General features: G+C 40.3%; 1 protein-coding gene across 2 annotated transcripts in view; it reads left to right on the top strand.

Moving 5' to 3' along the window:
* LAMA4 (laminin subunit alpha 4) overlaps positions 1-27,030 on the top strand; it is a 99,552-nt gene that overhangs the window by 29,756 nt on the left and 42,766 nt on the right. For both annotated transcript variants that reach the window (XM_058835330.1, XM_058835329.1), the window contains exons 3-12: positions 2,220-2,344; positions 6,449-6,529; positions 11,228-11,442; positions 15,370-15,465; positions 17,303-17,454; positions 17,607-17,717; positions 20,316-20,427; positions 22,387-22,554; positions 23,292-23,485; positions 25,362-25,478. In XM_058835330.1, the coding sequence (XP_058691313.1) occupies positions 2,220-2,344; positions 6,449-6,529; positions 11,228-11,442; positions 15,370-15,465; positions 17,303-17,454; positions 17,607-17,717; positions 20,316-20,427; positions 22,387-22,554; positions 23,292-23,485; positions 25,362-25,478 (1,371 nt within the window). The remainder of the gene's footprint in view (positions 1-2,219; positions 2,345-6,448; positions 6,530-11,227; positions 11,443-15,369; positions 15,466-17,302; positions 17,455-17,606; positions 17,718-20,315; positions 20,428-22,386; positions 22,555-23,291; positions 23,486-25,361; positions 25,479-27,030) is intronic.

The following is a 27,030-nucleotide window of genomic DNA, read 5'->3' as shown; positions in this document are numbered from 1 at the left end:
AAAAATCAACTTTTTTTCCTTTTTCTCATCACATTCCACATGCTATAACGTTCTCTGGCCAAATGGCAGCCTTGTACAAAAAAAAATTATTTCTGTGAAACAGGTTCTCTGTGACTATAAAGCATGCAGCAAGCAATACAATCAAAGTCTTCTAGAATCAAAAAGGATCTGAGCTAAAATAAGGAGTCCTAATTGGGGAGCCTTTATGAAATTCAAATAAGAAATACTGGGTAAAAAAATCAGTTGTGTTTTCACAAGCAAAACCAAAAACACCAGCGTTGCCAAAACAAAATTCTGCCACTAAATCCAAGTCATAGCATGTGGATACAAAACTAATTTAGGAATGCCTGTGCAAGTGAAGCTTGACTGTTTTCATTAAATGTCTTCCCTAATCGCATTCCTCTCATCTCATACTCATTTCTCCAGAGAACACACCATGTTTGGAGAAGAAAGTGAGTGTCAAATCTGCAGGGGATGCTGCAGGTGAGCAGTTGGTTAGCTGAGCTCACCCATCCCCACTCCAGCACAAGGTGTCCCTTGCCCCAGGATAGGGAGCTCCCTCCCATTTGGAGCACTCCTGAAATCCCACACACAGCTTCCCTGTCAATTCCTAGCTCCTGGGCCAAGTAGCACAAGAGGTCCCATGCAGGGCCTGACTGAATGTCTCTGCAGCCAATGGATGTTCTCCATCAGTGGCAGTGAGAGGTCTAGGCTAGGAGAGAACCTAGACTGGCCCATTTCTGAAGTCTCTGTTTTATACTCCACTATCACCCACAGCTGTTGTAGTAGAGTATGTCACAGGGTACATACCTTTTGGGTCCTTGGAATATCCATTTATAAATCTTTTGCCCATTAATTCTTCTAAGGAATCCCTTTTTGTCCCTGCAGGTCCTCTTGCCTCCTGTCAACAAATAGCAGAAGTCTATGTTTTGTGTTGGGAAGTACCTTTTCAAGTCAGTGCTCCTCAGTTCTTGTATTGGAGAATTTGGGTGAACTCTTGTATTGCATTCAGCTTGTTTACAAACTTCTGAGTTATACATAACCCAGCCACACCCTCCTGCCTTTCCATCCCAGCTGAGCAGCCCTTCATTTTCTGTCTCTGTGAGACACTGGTGAATAGAGAACAAAACTCCCATCAGTACCAAGGTTTAGGTGATCTGAATATTCTTCCCACTCTGAAAAGTTACTGCCATATCCTACCCTTGATTTCCTACTCTTTATCAGCTTTCAGTTTGCAAAAGAAACCTTTTTCAAGTATCCTGTCAACTTAGTTGTTGTTTTGTGGAAGTCTAGATAGGTGACATCCTCTGGTTCCCCTTCATACCCTTGCTTATTTGCACCATTTTGCACCACATAGTGAAGCAGGAGTTCCTGAATCAGTTGATGCTTATTCATGTACTCAGAGGTCTTCTTCTTTATTATAGACACTGTCATCTTCCCAGGGATGGCAATCACATCTGTCAGTCTGCAGTTTCCTTGAGCCATGGTATTAGCTCAGAAGAGGGAAGAATCAAGGAAGCCCAAACCTATAGCAAATATACACTGATAGAGTAGCTCTCCACATATGTCTGCCATGGATCTGCTTCCTTGCTGTCTCAAGGTTGGCACAGCTGCTCGCATCTGTACTGTGTCCTTACAAAGCACTGTAACTGGAGAGTTCTGATTCAGGGACACTGCAAAACCCCTTGCACAATTGCCAGGGTGGAAAGCCTTTCTGCATCCTTCCTACTCTTCTAAAGTAGCTTGGTGAGACAGCTCTCAACTCTCTTTTCCAGTCATCAAGTCCCAGAAGCAGTCTTGCTGGAACCTGTGTCTTGGCTCAAGTCTGTTGATGGGATTTACCAGCAGATACCTTTTTTTTTTTCAGTTTTGGAGTCTTTGAAAGGGACTTTTCCCTTCTGACACATGCAGTTCAAAACAGGGCTGGCAGCTACAGCTGAGTAGCTCTGACATCTCTGCTCCAGCATCTGCCGGCCTCATATGTCTGTTTTGTCCTGTACTGCTGCTTGTCAACCCTTGCTGCTGGTCATTGTAATCAATTATAGTAGTTTTATTTGCAGCTGTGTCAGCTTGTTTGCCTGAATCCGTCAACACCTTGAAAGGTCAAGACCTGGTATCAGCCGCTCTTCCGATTGGCCAGGTCTTCAGCCGAAAGATGTCTTTCTGAATCAGGCAGCACCTCCATTTAACTTTCACCATTCTGTCTCTTTCCACTGCAGGACTGCCAGAGAAACACAACAGGACAGCACTGCGAGCAGTGTCCAGATGGCTTCATTGGTGACGCTGTCAGGGGAGTGCCCACGTTCTGCCAGCCCTGCCCCTGCCCCCTGCCAGCTCTTGCCAAGTATGTAAAGAGTCTTTGCTTCTCTTGGATTTTGGTTGGCTTTGGCCCTTGCCAAGGTGGGGTCAGCATCCCTTCCTGAATACAGGAGACAAAAGCTGTTGCCCTGGACAAACACAGGGGAAAAGAAGAGGGCTACCAGCTGCTCATGTTTATAGCCACAGGAAGTAGTGTTTAGTTTAGAAGGTGCAAAATATCTTTAGATGCTCATACCAATTCTTACCAAGAGAGAGGAGAATGAGCAAGTTCAAGTTCACCCTTTTATGTAGAAGAGATTATTCAGTTGCATACCAATTCTTACCAAGAGAGAGGAGAATGAGCAAGTTCAAGTTCACCCTTTTATGTAGAAGAGATTATTCAGTTGTCTGATTGTTTTTAAAAATCCTTTAAAGAGCAATTCTCAAGAAACGTGGCATCAGCGATTAATGTGGCTGAGACAGAAAAAAAAAAAGAGAGACATGTCACCTGAAGGGTAAGACCAAACACACAAAAAAAAAAGCATGACTTTCAGTCCCCTGAATCTACAGCAGCTGGATCTGGTTAGCACAGTAACAGTTCAAAGGAAAGTGCTGGAGCACCCTTTGACAGGTACAGTCCCCCTTCAGTTGATACCCAGCTACTTTTGGGTAAGAAACTCTGAAGCCTGATAGAAAACCAAGACCACATCAAAGAACTCCAGATGTTGTGTGCTTTGTGCCTTCAGATTAAAAAAAAAAAAAAAAAAAAAAGGAAAGAAAAATAAAGAAAACACAAAACTACAAGCCACAACCAGCCATTAGAAACAATTAGTGACATGTCAGTAATGCAGCTGAAAGAAATTACCAACTTCCTTTTGCTCAGATTCATGCTCTGGGAGAGAGGTATCTATGCAACTCCCACCATAGGGAGATGCTAGTAAAGAGTTGCCAACAGGCTGACGCTGTTTTTCAGGGAGCTAGGTATTCCTCTTACGTTGTTTCCCAATCTGCTTTCAACAGGACTTCAAAGGGGATTTTGTCCTTCCTGTACTTGTTTGCTGTTGCTATAGGATTACTCACACAACCTTAAGGTGGGATGAGCTGCATTTTGCTCAGCTTCTTGGGACTCAAACTGGAAAAGGAACAAAATCACTCTGGCCAAATTTCCACAGATCCCTTCTTGACATTTGCAGTGAGCTGCAGACATGTGAGAAGGGCCCTGGGGTGAAGAACAGCTATTGTTGAAAAGCTTCAGCTTTGCCTGGATTACAGAAAAAATCCTTCAGAGACAGTGGAAGAACCTGGCTTTGCTCATATGTAGAAAAGCTTAGGAGTGAGCAAGCTCACAGATGAAGCAGACTATTCCAGTTTCAGTAGCAGCTGTAATGCCTGAAAAATTAGAAATACAGCAGTCAGGAGCAGTGCTTTTTCCTTGGCAAAGGGTTTCTTGTAATCTGCTGGGTATAGAGCAGCCACTTTGGTGTAAAAAGCTGTTCTCTAAGCCACAACCTGGGCTGCACATGCCTGAGGCACTACTACACGAGCTTCAGGCTCTACCAAGCAAGGTCAGTCAGGCAAGGTCTGGTCTGTGCTCCCTAGAGCTGGATTTGACACAGCATGACTGGGTGTGCATTCACCCAGACCTGCCTCACCCTGCAGCCCAACAGGCTCTGCAGAGGTGCTCCCTGAGAGCAGGGAGCTGGATGGCCCACCAGGCACTGAGCAGGGCTCAGTGCAGTGGGACCAGCAGGGATTTGGGCTGCAGCTGCTCTCTGCCAGTGCTATGGGAGAGGGAGGCAGAGGCCAATTCCCTGTTTCAACATGCTCCTTAGCTAGGGACATTATGCCTCTCCTATTCCAAACCACTAAAGAGAAGGAAACCCCAAATCCAAAACTCAGCAACATGGGATTGGGAAGGGAAAACAAAGGTTGCAAGAAACCTGAAAGCAGATACCTCAATATTAGCAGCAATACATGGCTTGGACTTCATGAGCCTCAGGGGTCCCATCATCTCAGAATATTCTATGTTCTATGACATTGTCTCCTTTTTGAAACTACATCAGTAAAAATTCTCTTCCTTGGTTTTCCCTCAGAAAAGTCCTGAAGGTAATAATTAAAGAAACATCCCATCCCAAGTTGCTTCATACCCCTATTTAAATAATGTGCAGAAATTGCCTGTTCAGCTTCTTGCATGAGAGACCTGACCACAGAAATAGTCTTCAGCTGGGGCTGGAACAGGCAAAAAATAATTAGGCAACATTAAGCTTTAAAAAAGCTTAACTAAATTCAAAGAAAAAATGTTCTTTATTAGTTTTTTTTTTTTCAATTTTCCTTCATTAATCCTAATACATATAAAGAGTAAGGCAAAATTATAACTGTACCAGAAGCAGAGAAGCATAAAATGGCTTAAAAAAAGAACATTCAAAGGATGTTGTTTTGCACCCTTATTTCCTTTGGAAATAGAATACCAAATCTGTAAACTGACAGACTCACCAGATAGATATTTTTTCCAGGAATTCAGTAGTGTCTCTAGATTTTCTGACCAGACTACCTTCATATCTTCTATCCTGGGGACTTTTTTGGAGTAACTTTTGGACATTACACATGAAGCATAATGTCATCTCTTTGGAACAAAAAAGGAGGATGGAAGTTGTTTCACAGTCCAGCAGATGTTATTTATTTTCAAACTCAAGGGAATTGTAAAGCCTTTTTTTCCCCCTAAAAGTTCACAAAAAGTATAAAACTTGAGGAAGATTTCAGTCTTACTTCATAACTTAGATCCACAATGTGGTTTTTGCAACTACGTGAAGGAATTAGACTTTTTAAAAGAGGAAGGCTGCCAAACTATTATGACTTTCTCAACATGTTCTTGTAAAAGTCACACAGCAGTTGATTGGTAAATTTTATGAGAAGAATCCCATTTTATGTTCTCTCTGGTTATATCAAATATTTTGAGACAGCAGAGATCCAGACAGATTTTTCATCTCTGGTTGTCCAACCAGTTGAGAAATGCTGGCAGGAACTGAAATTTTACGGGAATTCTTGTCACCTTTCAATGCTGTTTGTTCCTGGAACAAGCAGTACATGGATCATGCACTTTCCCATTGCTCTGAGTCTTCTGTCCTGTGTGAAGTGGATGCAACCCAGCCACAGCTGCCCAGTCCCGTATGACTGAGGAGCTGTGTTTTAGCAACCATGGGCCAGAAGCTGAAAAATGCTGCCACTCACTACTCTGGTTGCGTCTAGTGCTGGCAGAAATATATTCACACATATTGAAAACTAACTAGAAACATCTTAGGACCGTATCTCTTTTTTTCCTTTCAAGCTATGCCCATCACTGTGTTTGAAATGCATATAAAATTTTCACTTCCCACATCTGGCTACTGCTGTTTCTTGGGTCTCATATTTACTTAGACGTTTTTTAAATCTTGAAAACATAAGAAAACAAAGGAATCCATGATTTAGAATCACAGCAGTAGAAATTACAGCCCAAGCCATTACAGCAGTCAGCATCACTACTAGGCGTGTTGGTCTCGGAAGAGCCGCAGACTGTTTCCAGCTTGCTTGGCAAGATGGCAGAGCAGCCTTGGTTACTGTAAACTCAGTTACTCTGAATGAGGACAGCATTACTGAGATCATTTTTCACCACTAGGAACTTCCAGGTTGGAATTTGAGGGAAAACTGTAGGATTTGCATAGGAAACTGCTGCACCCATTCCAGAATCTCAGTTCCTGAAGTGCTCACTGCAGTGTCTTCCATAAACATTATTTTACCCCTTAGGATAACAGACAGGAAACAATTAGGTTCACATGACATACACATTTATCTTAAGTCCCTTATCTAAAGTGTGTGTTTCAAAACCTGCAAATGTGTCTGATCTGTACTAGAAGACAACAACTTTCCTACATGTACTTATACATGTATTTATATAGCTCTGTAGTTCTATACACTAATTAGTGCTTCATAAACTAATTTAAAGTCTAAACAAGGGGTATAATATAAATTATGTAAAGAGCTAAATACCTATTCAGAAATTAACAACCAAGAGCCAGAGTTCTCATTGACATATCTCCATATTGTACCAAAAAAACCAGTTCCAAGTGTCTGTAATTGCCTGGTATTCTAACTATTCATCCTAATGAAATTCCAGCTTTGCAGTCTCCTGTTACAGAAAAAGTGGAAGTGTGCGTTGTGTCTGCAAGGAAAACTATGCAGGACCCAACTGTGAAAGGTAAGAAACTCATGGGATGACTTGCTGGTCAGCAATACAGAAGTCCAGAATTTTTTCAGGAGATCTTCCCTGAAATCTTATGCACTTGTTTTCATCAGGTAGGGTTGTGTCTATTAAATGATCTCATTCAGTTCCAACTGAAAAGCACTAAAATTTGCTGAGGGGAAGTGTCAGCACAAGACAGACATTTACATATCATGTATTTTGATCAAGTTCTTACACTTTGTGCACCTTCATGTGGTGATCCTCCTAAAAGGAATGCAATTTAAAAATACAAAATACAAATCAGAAACAGAAGCTGAAGTGAAAAATATCCACCACATTGATGCCTCTTGCAATTCACCCCTCTAAAATATGCATCATGTTTCTACCAAATAACTTTTAGAAAAGCAAAGGAGAAAACCCAATATGGAGTCAAATTCTTAAAGCAGATGCAGGTTTATTCAGTTACATTTTAAATGCACTTCACAGGCATAATTCAATAAAGTCAAGCAAGCAATTATAGGCCAGTGTTGCTTTTCAACTTTCCCTTATGTCCATAAACAATTTCCAGTAAATATCCCCTAAATAACAAAGGACACAAATAAATTGAACTATACAGCAGAAATATAACTTCATGTGCTGTAAGAGGCCTCTCTTACTTGTTATGAACACACGTGGATGATGTTTCAATGAATGTCAGGGGCCTGATTATAATTCAGAAATTGTCCTTGAGCAGCCAATAAATTAAAATAGCTCTAACACAAAGACTGAGGGATATAGGATGGATCAGACAATGGCTTCCTGAACATCTCCTTTTGTTTTCCCTTAAAGCCCCTGAAATATTTAAGTCTTTAGTCAACTGTCAATAATGGGCAAGCCTGGAATTCAAATGATACTTAATTTAACCATCAGAGAAGGGAGAAAAGGGATGCTTAAGATGCAAAGACAAATCAAAATTAAAAACGTAAGATGAACAATGAGTAAAGGCTCTTCTCCTTACAGATGATGCAAAAACATCAGTCTATTACTTCCACATCACTAAAATTATGACAGCAACAATGAAAGCAGATGGCATAAAAATAAAAAACCCATCCTTGTTTACAGGCCTACGGCTATATTCTTTTGTTCTTTCAGAATGTCAGGTTTGTACACAAAGGATAATGCAGATAATTAAAAGGTCATTGAGGTTTCTTAATGGTTATTAAAATGTCAACCTAGACTAGAAGCAATACAAATCCTATGAAATGGGTAACAGTAGCATAGAAAGAGCAGAAAATAGCATCAGCTTTGTTTTCTAATGGCCACTACCGAGCCTGGCACAGTGCATCTGTCTCAAGGAAGGCAGAGCTGTGTAGAAAAAGCCACAGAAAGAAATCAGCCTGTCCTGGTCACCACGTGAAGACCTTGGCTGATTGCTGGGGTAAGGTGCAAGCAGTAACAAACAGGACTTGCCTTCTGGTAGGCCCCTGGTTCTACTCTCATTTGTATTGGAAACATTAAAATGTGTTTCAAAGCTGGATGATGCATTGTTTGCCCCTGCCCACTTGCTAAAGAGCAAGTCCTACTTGGCACACACTGCTGCTTGGCACTGCCAGAAAAAGGAAGTGTGAATTCACAGAGGCCCTTGTTAGGAACTGAGAAAACCAGATTCCCAAATTTAGGAATTAATCATTTTTCCCCTGGACTTCAGCAGTAAGGCATCAGGGTAGTAACTGATGACATGCAGGTTTTGATAATGCACAAATGTTAAAAAGAACAATTGAACAAATTACATTTTACTGTCAAAAGCAAATAGATGAAAAATGTTCTTTCGGCATTGCCAGAGAAGAGGAAATTAATTTCTTACTCACTGATGATTACAGGAAGCAACTATGGCTGCAAAATGAAACAAAGACAACTTTGCAGTTTTATTGTGGGAGAGGAAATATTCTCTTTTAGCAAAAAAAGGGTCATTTATTGATACAATCTAGGAAAAGACATTTACTGCAGGGCTCTTAATTTTTCAGGCCATAAAGTGCAGAGATGGAGCAGTATGTTTCCAGTCAGTGGCCTCTGCTCTTCTCACATTCTACCCACAATTCAAAAGAGGTTAAATGCCTTAGCACTGTGAGATGTACTGAGTGGCAAAGGGAAGGGGACAGTCAAGGTAACACATTTATTTTCAGCTCTGAAGGTTTCTTTTTGCTTTAAGCAGCTGCTTCAGATGAGAAGTTATGGCTAATAAAAGTGAGTCATAGAGTCATAGAAGAGTTCAGGTTGGGAGGGACCCTAAAGGTTACCTACCTCCAACCCCCTGCCAGGGGAGAGGACACCTTCCACTAAATCAGGTTGCTCAGAAATCCATCCAGCCTGGCCTTGATCACTGCCAGAGATGGAGCATCCACAGCTTCTCTGGGCAACCTGTTCTGGTGCCTCAGGTGGTCATAAAAAGCAGCACGTGTAAAATATATCTGTGGTGATGTGAGGAAATGTCCTCCACATTCCTGGCAAGGGAAATGAACAGTTTATTTCAGAAAAGAAGTGGGGAGAAATGGCCTTGTCCTGATGAGAGGGCAGACATTGCAGGCCTGGTGGGGATAACATGCTGCTGTTGATAGATGTGGGCAGCACTGAGCAAAAGGCTGGTCTGCCCCCAGCCCTACTCAGTGGCCTCTGTGAACCTGGCGGCCACATTAGGCAGATGATCATTTGGAAAATACCAGACTACAGAAAAACAAAAAGAAACTGAAATCTTAGGAAATCATAGCAAGACTTCTGGCATGACTGACTTGTAGTTCTACCCATCACTGTCTGCTCTAACTCCCATGGGAGTGGGGAATGATTCAACCAAACCAACTGATGCACTCAGTGTTGAGTGAGTTCTTCAGGGGGTGCACAGAACTCCCAGCCACACTTTAATTCTTTATATCTGGGTCACCCAAACGATAAAATCTGCACCAAAGATTCTGGCAGTGCTGCAAAGAGACAGAAAGAGCCTGTGTCATTGACAAAAACAGTATTTGAGGCAGCCAAGTGCTGGTTTATATTAAGATGCTTAAAATTTTATGTGTTTCTACTGTGAGGATTCAGGACTGGAACATGAACAAAGCAGTGTTGAGGAAATCACTCTATCAAAAGAAAAAGAAAATATAGGAACAGATCAAAACTCAAAGCTTCTATCAGATCTCCCACATTTTCTTGGATCAGACATGGCAGAACCTGAATCTGACTGTGTTCATGACTTTAGAAGACAATGGTTTAGGTACCCAGCCAGAATCTGGGAAAATTAATCTGAACTGCCTGAAGTGTTCACCCTCCCTGCCCACCAACAGCAGACAGAAAAAATAGCATCTTAAACAGGACTCTGGATGGGAGACAAGGACAACATGGTGATAAAACAGAATGAACTATGATAAATACTCCTTACCAAAATCATTGCAGCAACTATTCAATCCTCCAGTTCCTTCAGCCAGCAATTGTTACGCCAGCCAGTTATTCCCCTCCTGGCAGGAATTCCTCATTTCCACTCTGGGGTATAAGTCCCTGATCCCTGAGCGCCAGACTTCTGCATTATGGGCCCTCCTGCCACCACGTGGTGACACCATTAACAGTGTAGGTTGCTCCATCCTTCCAGACACTGCTCCATGCGTCTCCACATGCCAGCTCCCCCAGAGAATCCCTTGCTCAAGGATTCACTCTCATTAGTGCTGCATGCCCACCCCAGTACTAGTTCTTGTGTTCAATGGTTGCTTTGCAAAAGCTCCCCTTACTTGTAGGATTAAGCACATTCCCTGATATCAGCAGAAACACCTTTACCTGAAACACTTTCTTTCCAGGTAACAACTCTATTACTACTCTTTGCTTAGGGACACTGATCATCCAGGAATGTTACACATCACCAGTGGGTCTATACTCTGAAACACCACCACAATATCAACCTGCCTCCCATTTTAAGATGTAGAAATTTCTCAACTGAAATGCCTTCCAAACATGACAAGACATGATAAGAAATTTGGACTTATTTCAGACCTTTGCTGGGGTGCCTGCTATCCACTTCCCTCTCTCCCTCTGCAAACCAAGAGAGGAATCCTCCCTTCCTGGTGACTGCTTTCAGCTTTTTACCCTCATTCAACAGGATAACATCAAACAGATCTGTAAAATGGATTCTGGTTCAGGACCTACTCTGTTTTTAAAAAAACAGAAATCACCCCAATACCTCACCATAGAAGTATTTCTATAAACCTTTCCTGGTCTGTACTTTTTATGTACATTTATAATAGAAATAAGGCCTGAACTTCCTCTGAGTTTCAGCATCCTGAAATGCAGTCTTTTACCCCAGTTTCCTATATAACACAATATAGTTGGTGAGATACAGAGCTGAAAGAGACCAAAAAAAACACTGTAGAGCTGCCTTGCTGCCAAAGTTATTCTGTCACAGATTTTAAAACAATAGGGAGCAAATCATTTCACTGCTACAGACATGCACAAAAAATAAATTCATGCAGACTGCTACATTTGAGATACCAGGGGAGTTCAAGGGGAAAATACATAACAGTACAGATTGAGATTAGAGCACAAAATAGCCTCTGTAGGAGTAACGTTCCTAATTGGCTCTCTGTCCATTAGAAGCTGCAGACAGTGATCAATTCCTGGTAACATAAATAAGGTCAGAGATAAAAAGGTGTCGCAGATAGGAATGTCACTCTTCATCATTGCCAGTGTTGCTCTTCCTTTCAGGTGCGCCCCCGGTTACTATGGGAACCCTTTGCTAATTGGAAGCACTTGTAAAAAATGTGACTGCAATGGCAACTCAGACCCAAATCTGATTTTTGAAGACTGTGATGAAGTGACCGGCCAGTGCCGCAATTGCCTGCACCACACCACTGGGTTCAACTGCGAACGATGCGCTCCGGGCTACTATGGGGACGCCAGATTCGCTAAAAACTGCACAGGTATTGTCTGTAGTTTGGTACAGCAGAGCTGAGCAACAGGCAGCACAGCATGGTCTGGGGATGATCTCACAGAAATCACAGATGCCTGAACCAGTTGTCAGATGCCTGTGTCTCTGGGAGGCAGGTGATGGGATAATTTGGATGCCTGTTCAGTTGAATCATCCCAGGTGCCAGAGAAATACCTCTTTCCATCTCCCATGAGCAAGTCTCAGACCCCAGACTCCAACGTCTCTAGTGCCTGGGCAGGTTTAATGGAGGCAGGGTTGTGTTCTCCTGAATCTTGTTTTAAATAAGGTTCTCTAAGAGTTCTTTGGGCAAAGTCCTCACCTTTGTGCTTGTCCACACCATGACCACTCAGTCTGATGGTGCTTAAAGACTTGAAAGTATTTTTTATGGGAACAGGATCATCCTTCCTGTCCTGACCCAATACCCACTCACTTTCTGCTATTTTCCACATTGGGAATATATTCTGCATTTCCTACAAGTCTGTATAATCTTGCTGGTTACTATATTTTCACACAAGAGGTGATTGTACTTTCAGAGTCTGGTAAATGGCTACCCAGAGTACCTCAGCAGAACATACCTGCACAGAGGGGTTGCAAGTTTTTGTCTCCTCTAATATTGTCCTAATTTACATGGAGTTCAATCCGAACAGGGCTTTGATCTCATACCTTTTATCCTCACTCTGGCTCTGGAAGAGAAGTTTACATCCTCTTTCAAAAAACTTAGGAACAGCCACTGCTAAAGGCAAAATGCAGGTTTTCAGAGCAAAGACCTTGGGGCTCCCTCCCAAATTCTTTGACAGGGGTCCCTCAAGGACCAGAACACAAAGGAGGAAGACAGATTATTCCTACCCCAGTGTGACACAAAGGTAAGGCAGTTGAAGCACACACTCAACTAGAACCTCAGAAGTGCTCCAGCGCCTCCAGGTACAGAGTTACAGGCCTCAGGGACTCAGCAGTGTCTTGATCCTTCTTGCAATTTGCCCTGTATTTGGACTTTATTTTTACTTCTTTATTATAAAGTTAGTTTTGGAACGATTATATGTGTTTTTGGGACACAGGATGGAGGCTGTGAGGATGCTGTGTAATCAAATGCCCTTTGTGCTGCTATCTTCACATGCAGAGGACCACATATGATGCCATGATGCCACTACTGGTCCTTTCTGGTTTTATATTCCAGTGACAGCTAGAATTTGAGTGTCCATCTCCAGGATGTAACTCACATTGCAAAGTCATGTGGTTGCATTCCATTTATGCTGAGCAGGAAGAGATGGTGCTCATGCACAGTGATCCCAAAAGCCAAAGCCATGTATTCCAACCAGCTAAAAAGACATCAGCTGTGGGGAACAGCATGGCCCAAAACTCACCTCCTGCCTGGATTTAGGTAGCCAAAATGTTAGTGAAATGCAATATATCTGTGATTTTGAGGTGGCAAAAGAAAATATTGTTTATAAACTTCACTGCCTAATTCACTTCACCTGAGATGACTTAACTGCAGCTGTCCAGGAAGGAATGATAGGACCTGTGGGTCTTGAGCTCTATGAGGCAGGAGGAACACACCCAGCACTTCAACTCTGCAAACCACAGCAATCCTGCCCTGCCCATGGCCAAAAGCTTCAAGCACCCAGGAGTATCTTTGCCAGAAGTCTGAGTTACAGGGCATTCCAAGTGCCTGAGTGGGCTATGCAAGAAGTGATTTTGGAAGGCACCTCTGAACGTACAGTTTCAAAATTCAAATCAAACTTTTCATCACCTCGGTAGAGTTTCTTTGTTTGCACCCATAAGGAGGTACACAGGAATTCTCTGTACAGGCTGCTCACACAGACTTCAAATCAGTGTGGTAATTCTCTTAGTTAGTAGATTTCCTTCCATCTTTGCTAAAAATAGAAAGTGCTTGGGCACTTGAATACCTTGTGGGAGGTACAGCTTTTCTCCTTTCAGAAGTGAATTTAATCTTGATGGTCACTCTAGCAAATCCTGATTTCACAGTATTATGTTTCAGAGAATTACACACTTCTTGTTTCATCTTCATTTCTGCTGAGCACCACAGTGTGCTGTACTTGACAGTACTGTGCAGATTGCAGTACATCCATACATCCATGATGTTCAAACTATTTGTGTAGTTCACAGGGAAAGCTTATCCTTTGTTTGTCTCAATTAGGAACTATTGGTTAGAATTGATTGTGAAAGAAGTCAAATATCTTCTTTAAACTGAAAATAGAGAAACAAAACTATTGTAAAAATCAAGATAGTCTGCATACATGGTTTCCATAGAGCATCTCAAAGGGAATACAAAACAAAAAAAGGCAAGAGAACTAAATGAACAAACAACTCTATCAATCTAAAATCATCTTTTTTATTTTTTTTTTTGAGTGGAAGACAAAACCTGGGTAGCTGTGAACAGTAGTTTTCAGCTGCTTTTAATTTTATTTTTTTTTAACCACATATCCTTTAGCCATATTTCAAAGCTCTCCACAAATGGTAAAGCTTAGAAGCTTTCCCCACCAGCAAACTATAGTAGACTATCATTGAAAGTCTTAATTCCCTACTAAAAGTGTGGTACGTCTTAAACCAGTAGTTGAAAAATGGTCCAGACTGCTTTTGGAATTAATTTGCTATAAATTTTGTGTAGCAGACTCACCGGTATTCATTTAAATAAGAAGACACAATTTTATTTTCTTGAGCACCAATCTCGTCAGAATCTTAACTTTTTAACTTTAATCTTACTACCTGACAATAGCCTAGTCCCCATAATACAGGTAAAATCTCTACTTTCAACCAAAACTTTACCTTCAAAAAGAAATAACAAATTAAAAGTAATCATAGATCCAAAATCTGGGAGGCACAGGTTGTGATAAGGTCAAAATGCTGACTACTTCAGAGAAATCATAACCAATTTCTGTTCTTACATGAGTACAAAAACTGATTTGTTCTATTAACACTGATCCACTTACACAAAATTATTCTCACATTAGTGCACGGTGTTGTCTTTGAAGTTGTATTACATATTTTCACTTGACAAATCCTTGAATGTGCAATGGGAAATGTAAACACAAGGGCAATTCATAGATAACAATTAATAGGCTGCAATAAAAAGGCAGTAAAATATTTTTTTGTATGAGCTTCTGGTGAAACCATGAATCACAAGACCAAAATAAATTCCAGATAGATTGCTGTTCTTCTTATGTTCTGCTTGAGTTTTTGTTATTGTATCAAAGTGTTCCAAGAATATTTTAATCTTTAAAATAATATTTTTAAAAGGCCAATTAAACCTTGAAAGAGGCTTAGAGATGTTAGATTAAAAACTGGACTTTTTAAAAAGCCAGTCATGCTGGAAATAAAAATGTTGCTTTCTCAAGTTTGAAAAAATATAAAACATCATTTATTCTTGATTGTAAGTGGTAGGAGATATTTACTTTTTGATATGTTCAAGCTAACAATGTAACTGGAGTCCACTATCAATCCCTGATAGCTGCAAAGCCTTTTTAGTGCTGGCCTGACAAAGTGCTGATAAATTCCACAGGGCTGTGGAGAGATTTGCAACTAATAATTCACTTTACTTGCCCTGCTCTTCTTAATACATCTCCTAAATGTCACCCTCTCTAGACATTGATGTACTGTGGCCCTTCTGGGCAACTTGAGCCTTGCTGGCTCTACTTGTGACCAAGCTTTGAACAAGTAATTTCAGCAGAAGTGTTTTCCCCTTCATTGAATAATGAAATTAATAAATATTTCATTTATTCAGATTTGACCAGTGCAAGCAACATCTTTCCCAAGTACTGAAAGGAAAATCAGTTCAAGACGTTCTTGATATTGGTTTGAATATCCACACACAATCCTAAGTATAGTAATTTCACTAGTCTTGGGAGGGGGAGCTGTACATTTTGAAGATTCTCCTTTCAAATGTCCTTTCTTTTTCCTCCAGCATGTAACTGTGGAGGGAGGATGTGTGACAGCCAGACTGGAGAATGCCTCGCAGACAGTCCTGAAGTTTCTACTGACACAGACTGCCCAACCATCAGTAAGAACATTATCATGAAAACACCAATAATTAATATTGTTCTTATATTTAGAAGCTTACAAATACTAACTTAAGAACCTACTAGTCCAGTGGGCCCAGGATTTTGACAGTGGTCCCAATATACACAATGTCCTGTTGATTGAGTACTTCAGCATGTTCTTACACTCTTTTCTGAGTACAGGCATATATCCAGCTCTGTGATAGAGACTGCACATTCAGGTCTAAATTGGAGAGTAATAGGGAAGTATCACCAAATCCACTTCCGTAGACCTTGAGACACACTGCCTGAAAAATACTATTCTGGCCCTAAAAACTGTCCTCACAACTTTACCTGTGACATCTTGCATATAATTTATGGTTCTCTATTTGTAGTTTAACCCCATCAACAACACAGTCACTCACTGCAGGAGGAACAGGAGGAGAATCAGAAGGGTAAAAGCCAGAAAACTTGTGCGCACACAAGCCATACACACACTTTTGCAAACAAAGCAAAATGCTCACTGCTTCCCATGGGCAGGCAGGCATTCACCCATCTCCAGGAGAGCAGGTCCCCACCACACATAGTATTTACTTGGGAATACAAATGTCATCAATCCAAATGTCCTCCCCTTCCTCCTTCTTCCCCCCACTGTATTTACTGAGCATGGTGTCACATGCTCTAGAATATCCCTTTGGTCAGCTGGGGTCGCCTGTCCTGGCTGTGTCTCCTCCCAGCTTCCAACACACCCCTAGTGTCAGCACCAGCATGGCAGTACAAAAAGCAGGAAGGGTATTGGCTCTGTGTTAGCCCTGCTCAGCAACTGCAAAAGCATCTCTATATTATCAACCCTGTGTTCAGGACAAATCCAAAACATGGCCCCAAACTAGCCACTGAAATTAACTGTGCTGAAAATTACCCCAGTCAAAGCCAGTACAACATCTAATATAGATTGCTGCTGCTGCTGCTGACAACTTGGCATATATCCATCAGTCAGTTCTTTTCTCACTATCTCCCATACTCTAAGGATAAGAAGCCTGGGGAGTTTCCAGGAGTACTATGTTGTAGCTGTTAGCATCCACAGGTATTTTTTAAATGTTAGTGTATTTATACCTGTATATAATGCAGAGCATGTAGCACACACGGGTTCCTGAACCACCTCCCAAGAGGAGAGGTCATGGGCCTGAAGAGCAACCAGAAGGAAAATATTAGGGACCTGCTAAAATATCAAGCAAAAGTGTCTGTAGAAATCTGTGTTTCACATTCATCTAAGTCTCTTGCATTTAGTGTTTGTGCCAGTGTCACTATAAACAAGGTGGCATTGCAACCATTCTGCAGGAACAAGGATATAGTTCTACACAAGCATTTTCCAAGCACATTTTAACCATATTTTTAGAAGTTGCCCTCGTAATCAAGTAGGTGGCCAAGAGCTCATGCACTGAACATCCTTATTTCTCATACCACTAAATTTTAAATAGAGAGTTCAAGGTTCTGACAAAGTGCAGTTGGTTTTGGTTTTTTTTTACCCTTATCTGCTGTCCTTCAGTCCATAAAACATGTAGAGCCTAGGGAATATCCAGGAAATACCTCTCCCTCTCTCCCAGCTGATTACAGAATCCTTGTGGCAGCCTCTTTGAGCAGTCCCATCTGGTGCTGCTCAGCTGGAAATGTCATAACTGTACTGTGGACCTTGGAAGTGGGAGGATGAAAGCAAAAGAAAAGCGGGTATCCACCAGGAAGCATCAGTGACAAAGAGAGTGAACACCCTGGGTCAAGAGCACTATTACATGAATTTAAGGTATTTTCTGTTAACTAACATAAAAACTAAGGAAAAATTACGCTGTCTTATTTTCTTATCAGGCTGCGACAAATGTATTTGGGATTTGACAGATGACATTCGATTGTCAGTTCTGACTATCGATGAAAGCAAATCCACTTTGCTGAGCATTTCTACAGGTGTTGCAGCTCAAAGGCGTTTGAATGACCTGAACCTCACTACTATTCATCTCCAGGTACGCTATCTTATATAATTGATTATATATTGATTTTCTCATGTAGTTTGAATCCTTGAATTTCCACTCCATTCCTGTAAATGTCAATGCCTACCCTCACTAGAGAAGGAGTTTGTTTTCAGATGCACTGATTTTTTTTTTCCCACACACAGGAGGCAATGTCCAAAAAAAAGAATCATGCTATGCTTTGGACCATCCAGGTTGATGATGCTGCAGATGAGATGAATGATCTCCTCAGAGAAGCAGAAACACTTGATGAACAGGTTTGTTTGCAGCCTTCTGTCAAAGCTCTGAGGGTTGGCACTTTGTCATATTCACCTGTTGGCATAAGAGGCAAGCATAGAATATTCCCAGCTGGAAGGGACCTAAAATGATCATCTGGTCCAACTGTCTGAGCAATACAGGGCCAGCCAAAAGTTAAAGCATGTTATTAAGGCATTGCTCAGATACCGCTTAAATCGTGACAGACATGGGACATCAACCATTTCTCTAGGAAACCAATTCCAGTGTTTGACTGCTCTTCATAAAGAAAGCATTCCTTAACATCTAGTCTGACACTTTAGGTTCACCAAACAAGAGTGGGTGTGCCCTGACAGCTGGAAGAACCTTCTCTTTCTATTTCTGTTTTATAACTTTCTACTTTTAAATCTGACTTAAAAGCATAAATGAATTTTCAAGTCTTCTTCACAGAAAAGGAAGGAGGTAAAAAGTGTGTTGAGTGTGCTTGGAGGTTTGTCACCAGTCACAAAACCTTCACCTCAAGAGCTGAGTTCCCACACAACGTGTTTGATATGGGATAGACACACTGCCTTTCTCATTCACATTTTGATTACTAATTAAGTGAAGTAACCAGCACTAAACTAATGTAGATTGACTTTGGGAGTATTTGTACTATATCTATTTTACATGTATGCTCTCTTAAAAGTAGATCAATCCTCATTAGACATTTCAAAATACATTTCAAAACTTCCAGTTTAAAAGGTTTTTCATGTACCCACTGAAATGGGAGCTTGATCAGCACTCAAGATATTTTTAATGCAATTAAAATCATAAATGTTGCATCCACATCCAGCTGCCAGGCTATAAAATTATCAGCTCTCATCTCCCACAACACTTTCATTACATCCTAGAAGAATACTGCTATGATATATGTTAAGAGAAGACATAGAGTTCAAAATTGCTTATCCTCTGTTTTAAAAAAATAATATTAAACATCTTCCTGTTGCTACAATATACACATGTCAGTAAAATTCATCATTCTGTGTTATTATCAAAGATAGCCACAGCTGCCATAGAACTAGATTATATTTCATGCTTATTTTAAAGTGCCAGACCTTATATTCATTTTACCAATTCCTTCACAAGACAAATTAAACTTATACCTTAAACTAAAACTCAAATATAGGAGCAGGTAGGGGGCAAAAAAGCAACACAAAGGAAAGTGGAAGAGAAAATTTAGTTTTGCATGTTTTCAATCAACACTTACTTAGAAGAAAGGGCACATAAGATTTATACAGACTATGCCTGTGTTCAAGAGAACTTTGATTAAATCAACTCACACTCACAGCTCTGTACCTGTGAATATCTGTCAGAGCTCACTCGCCTCAGTGTCCTTCTCTGTAGCTGGTGGGCAGACTGATTAAGGCATTAGGTTTTTCTATGAATATTTAGTGAGTTTGGATAATAACATTTCATTTGCAGTACTATCTGGGGATTTCTTTCCTCATTCCTCAATTTTACCATCCCTGAACAAATAAATTCAGTGTTTTCTCTAGTCTTTTCTCCCTGGTTACTTCTAATGCTGGTTCCACATCAATACTTTTGGTTACTTGAAAGGCAAGAGAAATAATGACCCCAGATTCTGACAGTGGAAAACCACAATAGTAACTCTGAATATATTGAGGTCTTTGCTATTTCAGGGTACATTTATGGAAAGTGGATGCTAGGGCCTTGAGTGGGTTTTGCAGAGACACACAGCATTTTCTATTCAGAGGATTTTATTATTTTATGCCCCAAATTTATTTGGAGCACATCTCCACATCTCAGGGGTTGCTGCAGATTCTGACCTAAACCACAAAGGCTGGGTGAATGGACAAACTGTAGGCAAATCTTTCCATTAAATATAACTCCTGTAACTCCCAAAGTGTGCATGAGATGAGTTTTGAGTAAAACAGCACATAGCTTGATTCTGAATATTTGGAAGATGGGAACCAGAAACACTTCTACTAACCCTTAAACTTGTTTTATCAGTCTTGTAATACTTACAGTTTGTTTTATCATTATGCCCATATCTTTCAGTGGTGCTGCCCACCCTGGCCTTGCTTTCAAATGCCACCTGGGGCCTCCACAAGCCCTAAGTAAGGGAAGACAATGCAGAGTGCAGCCCCCAGCACAATGTAGTACAGGGCCGTGTCTGTGCTCCTCAGAGTATTTTCAATCCTCAGTCTTTTTCTTATTTTTAACAAGCTGCAGGGAGACACAGATCTAAAAACATTTGGTAGCTTGACACCTTTTTCTTCATTCTATTTGTTTACTCAGGAAATGCCAGATGAAGCAAAATGAGCCAGCCCCACTGAATGCCTAGGAGACTCAGCAGATAGAGTTTTACATCTGTACATAATTTATGAAAATCACATTGCAGCAAATGACGGATAAATATGGGACAGGTTTTAATCTCTCACTCTGCAATTCTGAAAACACTGACAAGACAGATCTTCACTTTGAACACCTTTAAATACTACTTTATATGATAAAAAGGACTTCCATGTGCTCACCAGGAGAAAGCAAAAATGTGTGTTTATACTGCTCATCCTCACATCTGAAAAGAAATCTAATGTTTACCTCTCATGGTTTATTCATAGGGAAATGAAGCATCCAGCAAAGGCCGACTGGTACAGAAGGAAACCACGGAGATCAACAATCGTGCTTCTCAGCTTGTGCAGCAGCTCAATAATATAAGAGATAACATTGAAGGTAAATAGATTCATTTCTGGTTCATCTCAGTGTCAAGAATGTATTAACGAAAGCTTCATATATTAATGGATCATCAATAATTTTTGCTGTCCTATATATCAAAGGAAAACCTTTTGATATATAGGACAATATGTAATTTGTGGCAACAGTGAACACCCTGTCAAGCACAACTGCACTTTAAAATTATTTCCTAGTCAGAGATAATCATCTTAATCTGTAATATCTATGACATACCATTATCATCCTGACATATAAAAATGAGATTAAACCAATTGCAGCCTCTTCTTCAGTACCTGCAGAAAACAATGAAACCCCAAATCAATGCTCCCAAAAACACCCCTGTCCCCTGTACACCTGCAATGTGAAAGCCTCCACCCTGCTGCAGAACACACTGGGTTCCCCTAGTCTTCAGCAAAGCCAACACTATGCAAAAGCTGCCTATGGCACCAGAATAGAAATGCTGACTGGTAGTTGAGGTTAAACAGCCTTTTTCCAATGGAAATATTTGATTGATAGACCTGAGCAGTTCTTTCTCAGCAGTTATTGCAAGCTGGTAACTTGTGTAAGGAAGAGTGGTCACATATCAACTTTTATCCTTCCTATCCTTACTTCCACAGATGCTCCATTACTTTCTCTCAGGAAACACTGTTAATACGTCCCATCACACAAAAGAGGCAGGCTAAGACCATATAGTATGTTATATTTGTGCTGTCTTTTCACACCTCTGGTGCTAAAAAACCATTGACTGCCTGGCCATCCACCATTATTTTATTTCTACAGTTACTGAGTAAAAGTGTCATCATGAGCCCCACTAAAAATCACATCTGACAGCTGTGTCAAAATAATCACCCTTTAGTATCATTAACTGGTTTGGAGCAGGACAGGAACCAAATAAGGCACACATCTGATCTGGCACACAAATAGCACAATCACATTAAGCTGTTCTAGAAGAAGCAATGTCCGTGGCTGTGAATAGAACTAAAACAGTTGGACACAAGTAAGTGAAAATTATTTCCGCTCAAAACCGTTCCTCTACAGAGGCACCACCCTGTGTGCATACACATGTGTGCCAGCATAAGGAAAAAGACATCCATGTAGCCCTGCTGGTCAGACACTGCTCATGAGCCTTTAAAGCATAACTAATGAACTCAGGGCCTAGCAAGAGCAGGCATACAGACATTCTGCCAGAGAATCAGTGGTGCCACAATTACACACCTATTTTTTAAAGAAATCTTCCAGAAGAATAGTCCTGATTTTGCCAACTTTGGTTATCCACAAAGCTAGTAACAAGTGCTAGCCAAAGGCATGCACGTCACAGGGCATAAAAGAGGAGGTGATTGGTATTCAAGGCCAGGGAGTGAGAAGTGAGTAAACTTTGTAATGATTTCACTGGGAATGGGTAAACCCAATTTCAGCTGCAGAGAAACAACAATGTTTTTTGAACTGAGACCAAAACCTTGAAATAGTATCTATCTCCAAACCAGCTAGGCAGCATCAGGCCAGAAGCCATATGTTACCTCCTTAGGGTGCCTCAAACTTATGCAGATGGAAAATGAGGTTACTTCAGTCTCCTTAGCATTGTTATTATTTTATAAACAGCAACACTTAAAAACCATGATCCTAGATAAAAGTCCCAGCCTGATGCACGCCACAGAACCCGAAATAAAATGATTATCCCGGCCTACAAGAAATGTCAAGCCAAATAATGCACACAACCCACATCTGCCTAATCCCATCCTCTTCTGATGAGACCTCCACACATGAAAGAAAGTGTGATTTATTTACAGGTTTAATTTTAAGGCTGGATTGAACATAATAATTATCTACTGTGGAGTTGAAGATAATTAAAACTTTCTTTTACCATCAGTATCATCACAATTCACAAAAGGAAAAGCAGTCCACAGTATTTATTTCTCCGTAGTCATACTGAATCGACCATCTGTTCCCTTTTCCCCCCAGAAATCAACAGCAAGTCAAAATACTATGCAATTCAACAAGAACTGAGCCCTGAAGAAATTGCCCAGAAGCGGAGTGTGGCTGAGGAGATGCTAAAAGAGATCAAACGTCGAAAGCCTTTCACTAATCAAAGGCAACTTGCAGATGAGGAGGAAAATGCAGCAAAGGAGTGTGAGTTTTAAGTCAGTTTTCCTTTCATCCACATGCTGCTGCTCAGCTGGCAAGTGCTGGGCAGCTCTGGGTGTACTGCTGAGCGCCTGGGGAGGACCAGCAGGCACTTGGTAGGCAGCAGCAGCTGGTGTGCTGGAGATGCTGCTGCTCCCAAATTCCTGCCACAAATCTCTGCTGGTGCTTGGTGCTCCTCGTGGCAGAATGGGGAGAAAAATGTCAGTGTGTTTTTGTGCCTGTGTGTGCCTGTGCACTGCAGCACCTCAACAATAGCTGCTTAGGTAGGTTGATGGCAGGGCTGGAATTGCTCATGTGAATGTCTTTCCCCTGCCAACTCTGCTATGGGGACAGCGAACACCAGCAGAGAGAAAAGAGCTGCCGGCACGGCAAAGAGTGGCAGCCTAATTCTCACAGCTTAGTGAACATGAATCAGAACATGAGGCATAAAGACTGTCTTCTTCAGGCTGCCTAGGTTTAACAATGAAAAGCATACCTAGTTTCTTTTAATAAAATGTATTTCAGAGGGGGAATTAATAGGATTAAAATGAAATAGCAAAATGAGAGGCATCTTTCCTTCTAAAAAGAGGAGGGACAATTAAAACCTAGGTATATGATCCCCCAAGTGAGGTTTACAAAATGTGTTTTACTGTTGCCTGAGTAACAGCAAAAAAATTGCGGTATAGGTTAGTTTTATCAGAAATCCAAGCTTTGGCTTTATTGGACTCTTATTTTTCTCCCAGTGCTACAGCAAATTGAAGCATTTCATGAGAAGTACAACGACACCAGATCCCTGGTAACTGATGTGCTGGAGCAGCTCAGCGAACAGGATGTGAAGCTGTCAGACCTGGAGGAGGCATTACACCAAGCACTTGACTATGTCATACAAACAGAGGATATAAATAGGGAAAACACAGCCAGGCTCCAAAGGCAGGAGGTACTGTGCACTACATATGTCATAAGTGTTGACTGTGAGCACTCCATCTCTGCCATTGCTTAAAACATTAGATTGTACACAATTTAGATTCAGGAATCACCACACCAAAAAAGAATTTCTTGGACCACTCAGCAGGATGAGTTTGACTCTTCAGTTCTAAGAAACAACTTGTGGAAGTGCAAGGTACTATTATCTATTTGTGGAGTGACAGTAAATGAGAAGCTTTGGCACGTCATGCCTCATCAGACCAAGGAAAGGATGGATACTTATGTCTAGACTAGAAAGGCATGTTACAGTAAAACCCAAGAAATTTGAGATTTCATGTAGCATGGCTACTAGAAATATTGTGGTGGGATTGTTTCATCTGATTATGTACTGATATATAATCTGGAAGGGCCTCATGTTCATAAAACTAATTATATTCTAAAAAAACAATTACTTATAAAGATTCTACACTGCATCTGTGCCCTGGGCTGAGTGCATTCATACTGTCTGATCAAACTTTCTCTGAACAGAATGCATCCCCGCTTTTTCAGGGGGAGTAAACAGTTGTCCTTGAATCTTCAAGCACAAATCCATTGTCTAACTGCTCCACAGCAGATACCTTGAAATCAGGTTTCCTACTTGCTAGGTGAACCTGCTAGCCTAGCCATAAGGCTGCAACAGTTTTCCCCTGTGTCCTGTCCAAATGAACAGTTCAGGATTTTGAACAAAGTAGCCACTCTGGATGAGAGCTCAGAGATGGCCTGTCCCCTGTAGCCTGGAAGTGGTGCACCTTTGCCTGTAAGGGTGGCATAGGTTCAAATCCCATGTGGCTTATGAGAAAACTGAATTTTCAGGTTTCGTATCCCAGAAAATTACCCAACCCATCAGCAAAACAAAAGAAACTATATTTTCTCTTCACAGCAGTTCTGTGACCTTTTCCCTATTTTTGTAAATTTCTTTTAAGGAATGCAAAACCAGAATATCCCTCCTAAAACTTCTATTTATCTTTTTTTCAGCAAGGAAAAAAAACTACAAAGAGAACAATTAGGGACCATTCAAAGCAAACTGTTTTCATTTCAATGGCTGATTTTTTTTTATATTCTGGAGGAGAGGGTGTTAGCAAGCAATTTTGTGATTTGAAGAATGATCCCACAAATTCAGGCCAACCTCTGGGTTTTATAACATCAGTGGCTGAGTTTTGAGTTCTTGAATTGTGCCAGAAGTTCGTGTTGATATGGAAGGTCTAAGAATTCAATAGAGAAATCAGGCGTGCTCGTCTAGGGAGTCATTTCACAATAGCTTGAGATCCTTAAGTACAAAGCCCCTTCTGTTATTCCATTGTTTCATAATTACAGTGCCAAGCTGCAGCTTGTCTCACAGTTATGAAGCAAATCCTGAAGTGTGTTCAGGCATTTGTTCATTGTTTTTAACCATTTGGATCTCCATTATTCTGCACAATGAAGGCAGATGCTGTACAAAAGAGATTGTTCACATTGGCTTTACTAGTGGCAAGGAAAAGAGATGTCTGTACTGGAGATTTAAAATAACTCCAGAAAAATATAGTATCCAGATGACTATGAAAAATCCATGTTTAATTTGTCTCTGCTGTGAACTGAATAGTGCTTTATTCCAATATCTTCTTAGGCTGTAATAAAATAAAATTAATATTTTTAATAACCCAACATTTCTTTCACAAAAAAAAAAATCACATCATAATATGTAGTGATTAGACATGTCTTGGAAAATCAGACTTCAGATATGTCTAAAATCTATTTAGTTCACCACTATCTTTTAATTAACTCTAGAACATTTAACAAAAATGGTTAACACTGTATTTTATCATAGCACAAATGGCATTGGAGGTGATTTATGTTTTGAGCTTTCTTTTTAGAAACAACATGGGAAGATAAAAGAGCAAATAAATGAAGTGAACAGCACTCTGCTTAGTGCCACAACTATTTTGGAAGGACCACAAAAGGTCAACTCTGAGCTAGGTGAAGTAATAAAGGTAGGTGCCTTGGTGGCTTGTTTAAATGATGCATCCTAATTTTTGGAAGTCATATGTTTAGATCACTAATGGAAAAACTCATTCATATTGCTTTAGTGAAATACTGGTTAATATTCCCTGAGAAATTAGATGGTTTTCTTGGATAAAAAGGTCTGTTATTAGAATTTACTGCCTAAAAAAAAAAATAATTCTAGAAAAAGGACACATTACAGTAGGCAAATCTTAATGAAACATTTTGCTGTAGAGTTCTCAATTATTTTATTACAAGCAGCTGCCAAAAAGATGTTCTGGTAAAAGACTGCATTTTATGCTAAATTCCTTTCCTAGTACCTATGAGTGAACATCGAAGAAGAACACTAAAAATCCCAAATATCAGCATTAAACCAGGCATTGTGCCAAACATATATAATCAGATTGTCACACAGAAATCCTTATCTGGAACCATAGACTACTATCTACTATTTTGAATCAGACTTGGTGCTGAAGGAAATTTTTATAAATTTTAGGGGTTTGGCTTTTCTATGAAAAGATGAAGAAAATAAAATTGGGAATTTTCTAACTAAAATGTTTATCAAAGCTGGTTTCTTTCTTCATGACTTAATTTTAAATTTTGAAATAATTGAAGAAAAAATAAAATTTCCCACAAGCATTCATTTTGGTCACAGCATTCATTTGGCTTCTTGACATGAAAGCATATATCAAAAGTCATTAATTTTTCTTGGAAAAAATAATTTGAGAAAACAGAAAGACAGTTTACTTTGTAACCATCCCTGTGATCAAGCATTATGTTGGGGTTTCCTCTGGTGTTTTGTGCAAAACTAATTGTTGCAGTTTATCATTTTGGGTTCCTCACTGCTGTGAAGAAGTTCACACACAGAGGATGTTCACACTTCAGGCAAGGAAGTACCAGGCGAACATTGTACATCACCAACAAGTATTTTCACCTTTCACTCATTCATCCCTTTTCCCTCTCTCCATTTCATGCTTTTTCCTGTGTTTTGAAACACATTTATATTCACATTTTGCCACATTTATAGTCCTCAAACACTTTGGCAAGCTTGTGTACTGGAGAGAAGGTGAATGCAGGCCATTTGGTCTTTCCACAAGTATTTAGTAAAAGGAAGAACCATGGCTAAGGCAATGTATTCTCCTTGCCTGTACATATATAGGTAGTATTTAGGTGGGCTGATTTACAAATTAGACTAATCCAAGATGTTTTAGCATGAGTAATCTCCCTGAGCAAGGAGGCAGAAAGGAGACTTCACTCTGAAAGACTTGTCATTGACACAATTCTGGAGCAAACATACAAGACATATAGTGAGACTTTTGCCATCTTTCTTTTATATTTTATGCATCTCTCTCCAATGCTTTCTTAAGTGATATTTTAAATTTTCATTGATTTTCATCTTCCTGCATTTGTCTCCATACTGGTATTCACCACTAGATCTTTCCTCTTTTTCTCTTAAAAATGTAAAGTAAAACAACTGTAACAGAAATAAAGGAACATTGTAACAACATAAAGGGTAAAATAAAACAATCAAAATACGGACTT

The sequence above is a fragment of the Poecile atricapillus genome, chromosome 3, assembly GCF_030490865.1.
Source record: "Poecile atricapillus isolate bPoeAtr1 chromosome 3, bPoeAtr1.hap1, whole genome shotgun sequence".
Classification (NCBI taxonomy): domain Eukaryota; kingdom Metazoa; phylum Chordata; class Aves; order Passeriformes; family Paridae; genus Poecile; species Poecile atricapillus.
The sequence above is the reverse complement of the archived record's forward strand: the minus strand, read 5'-3'. Positions and strand labels throughout refer to the sequence as shown.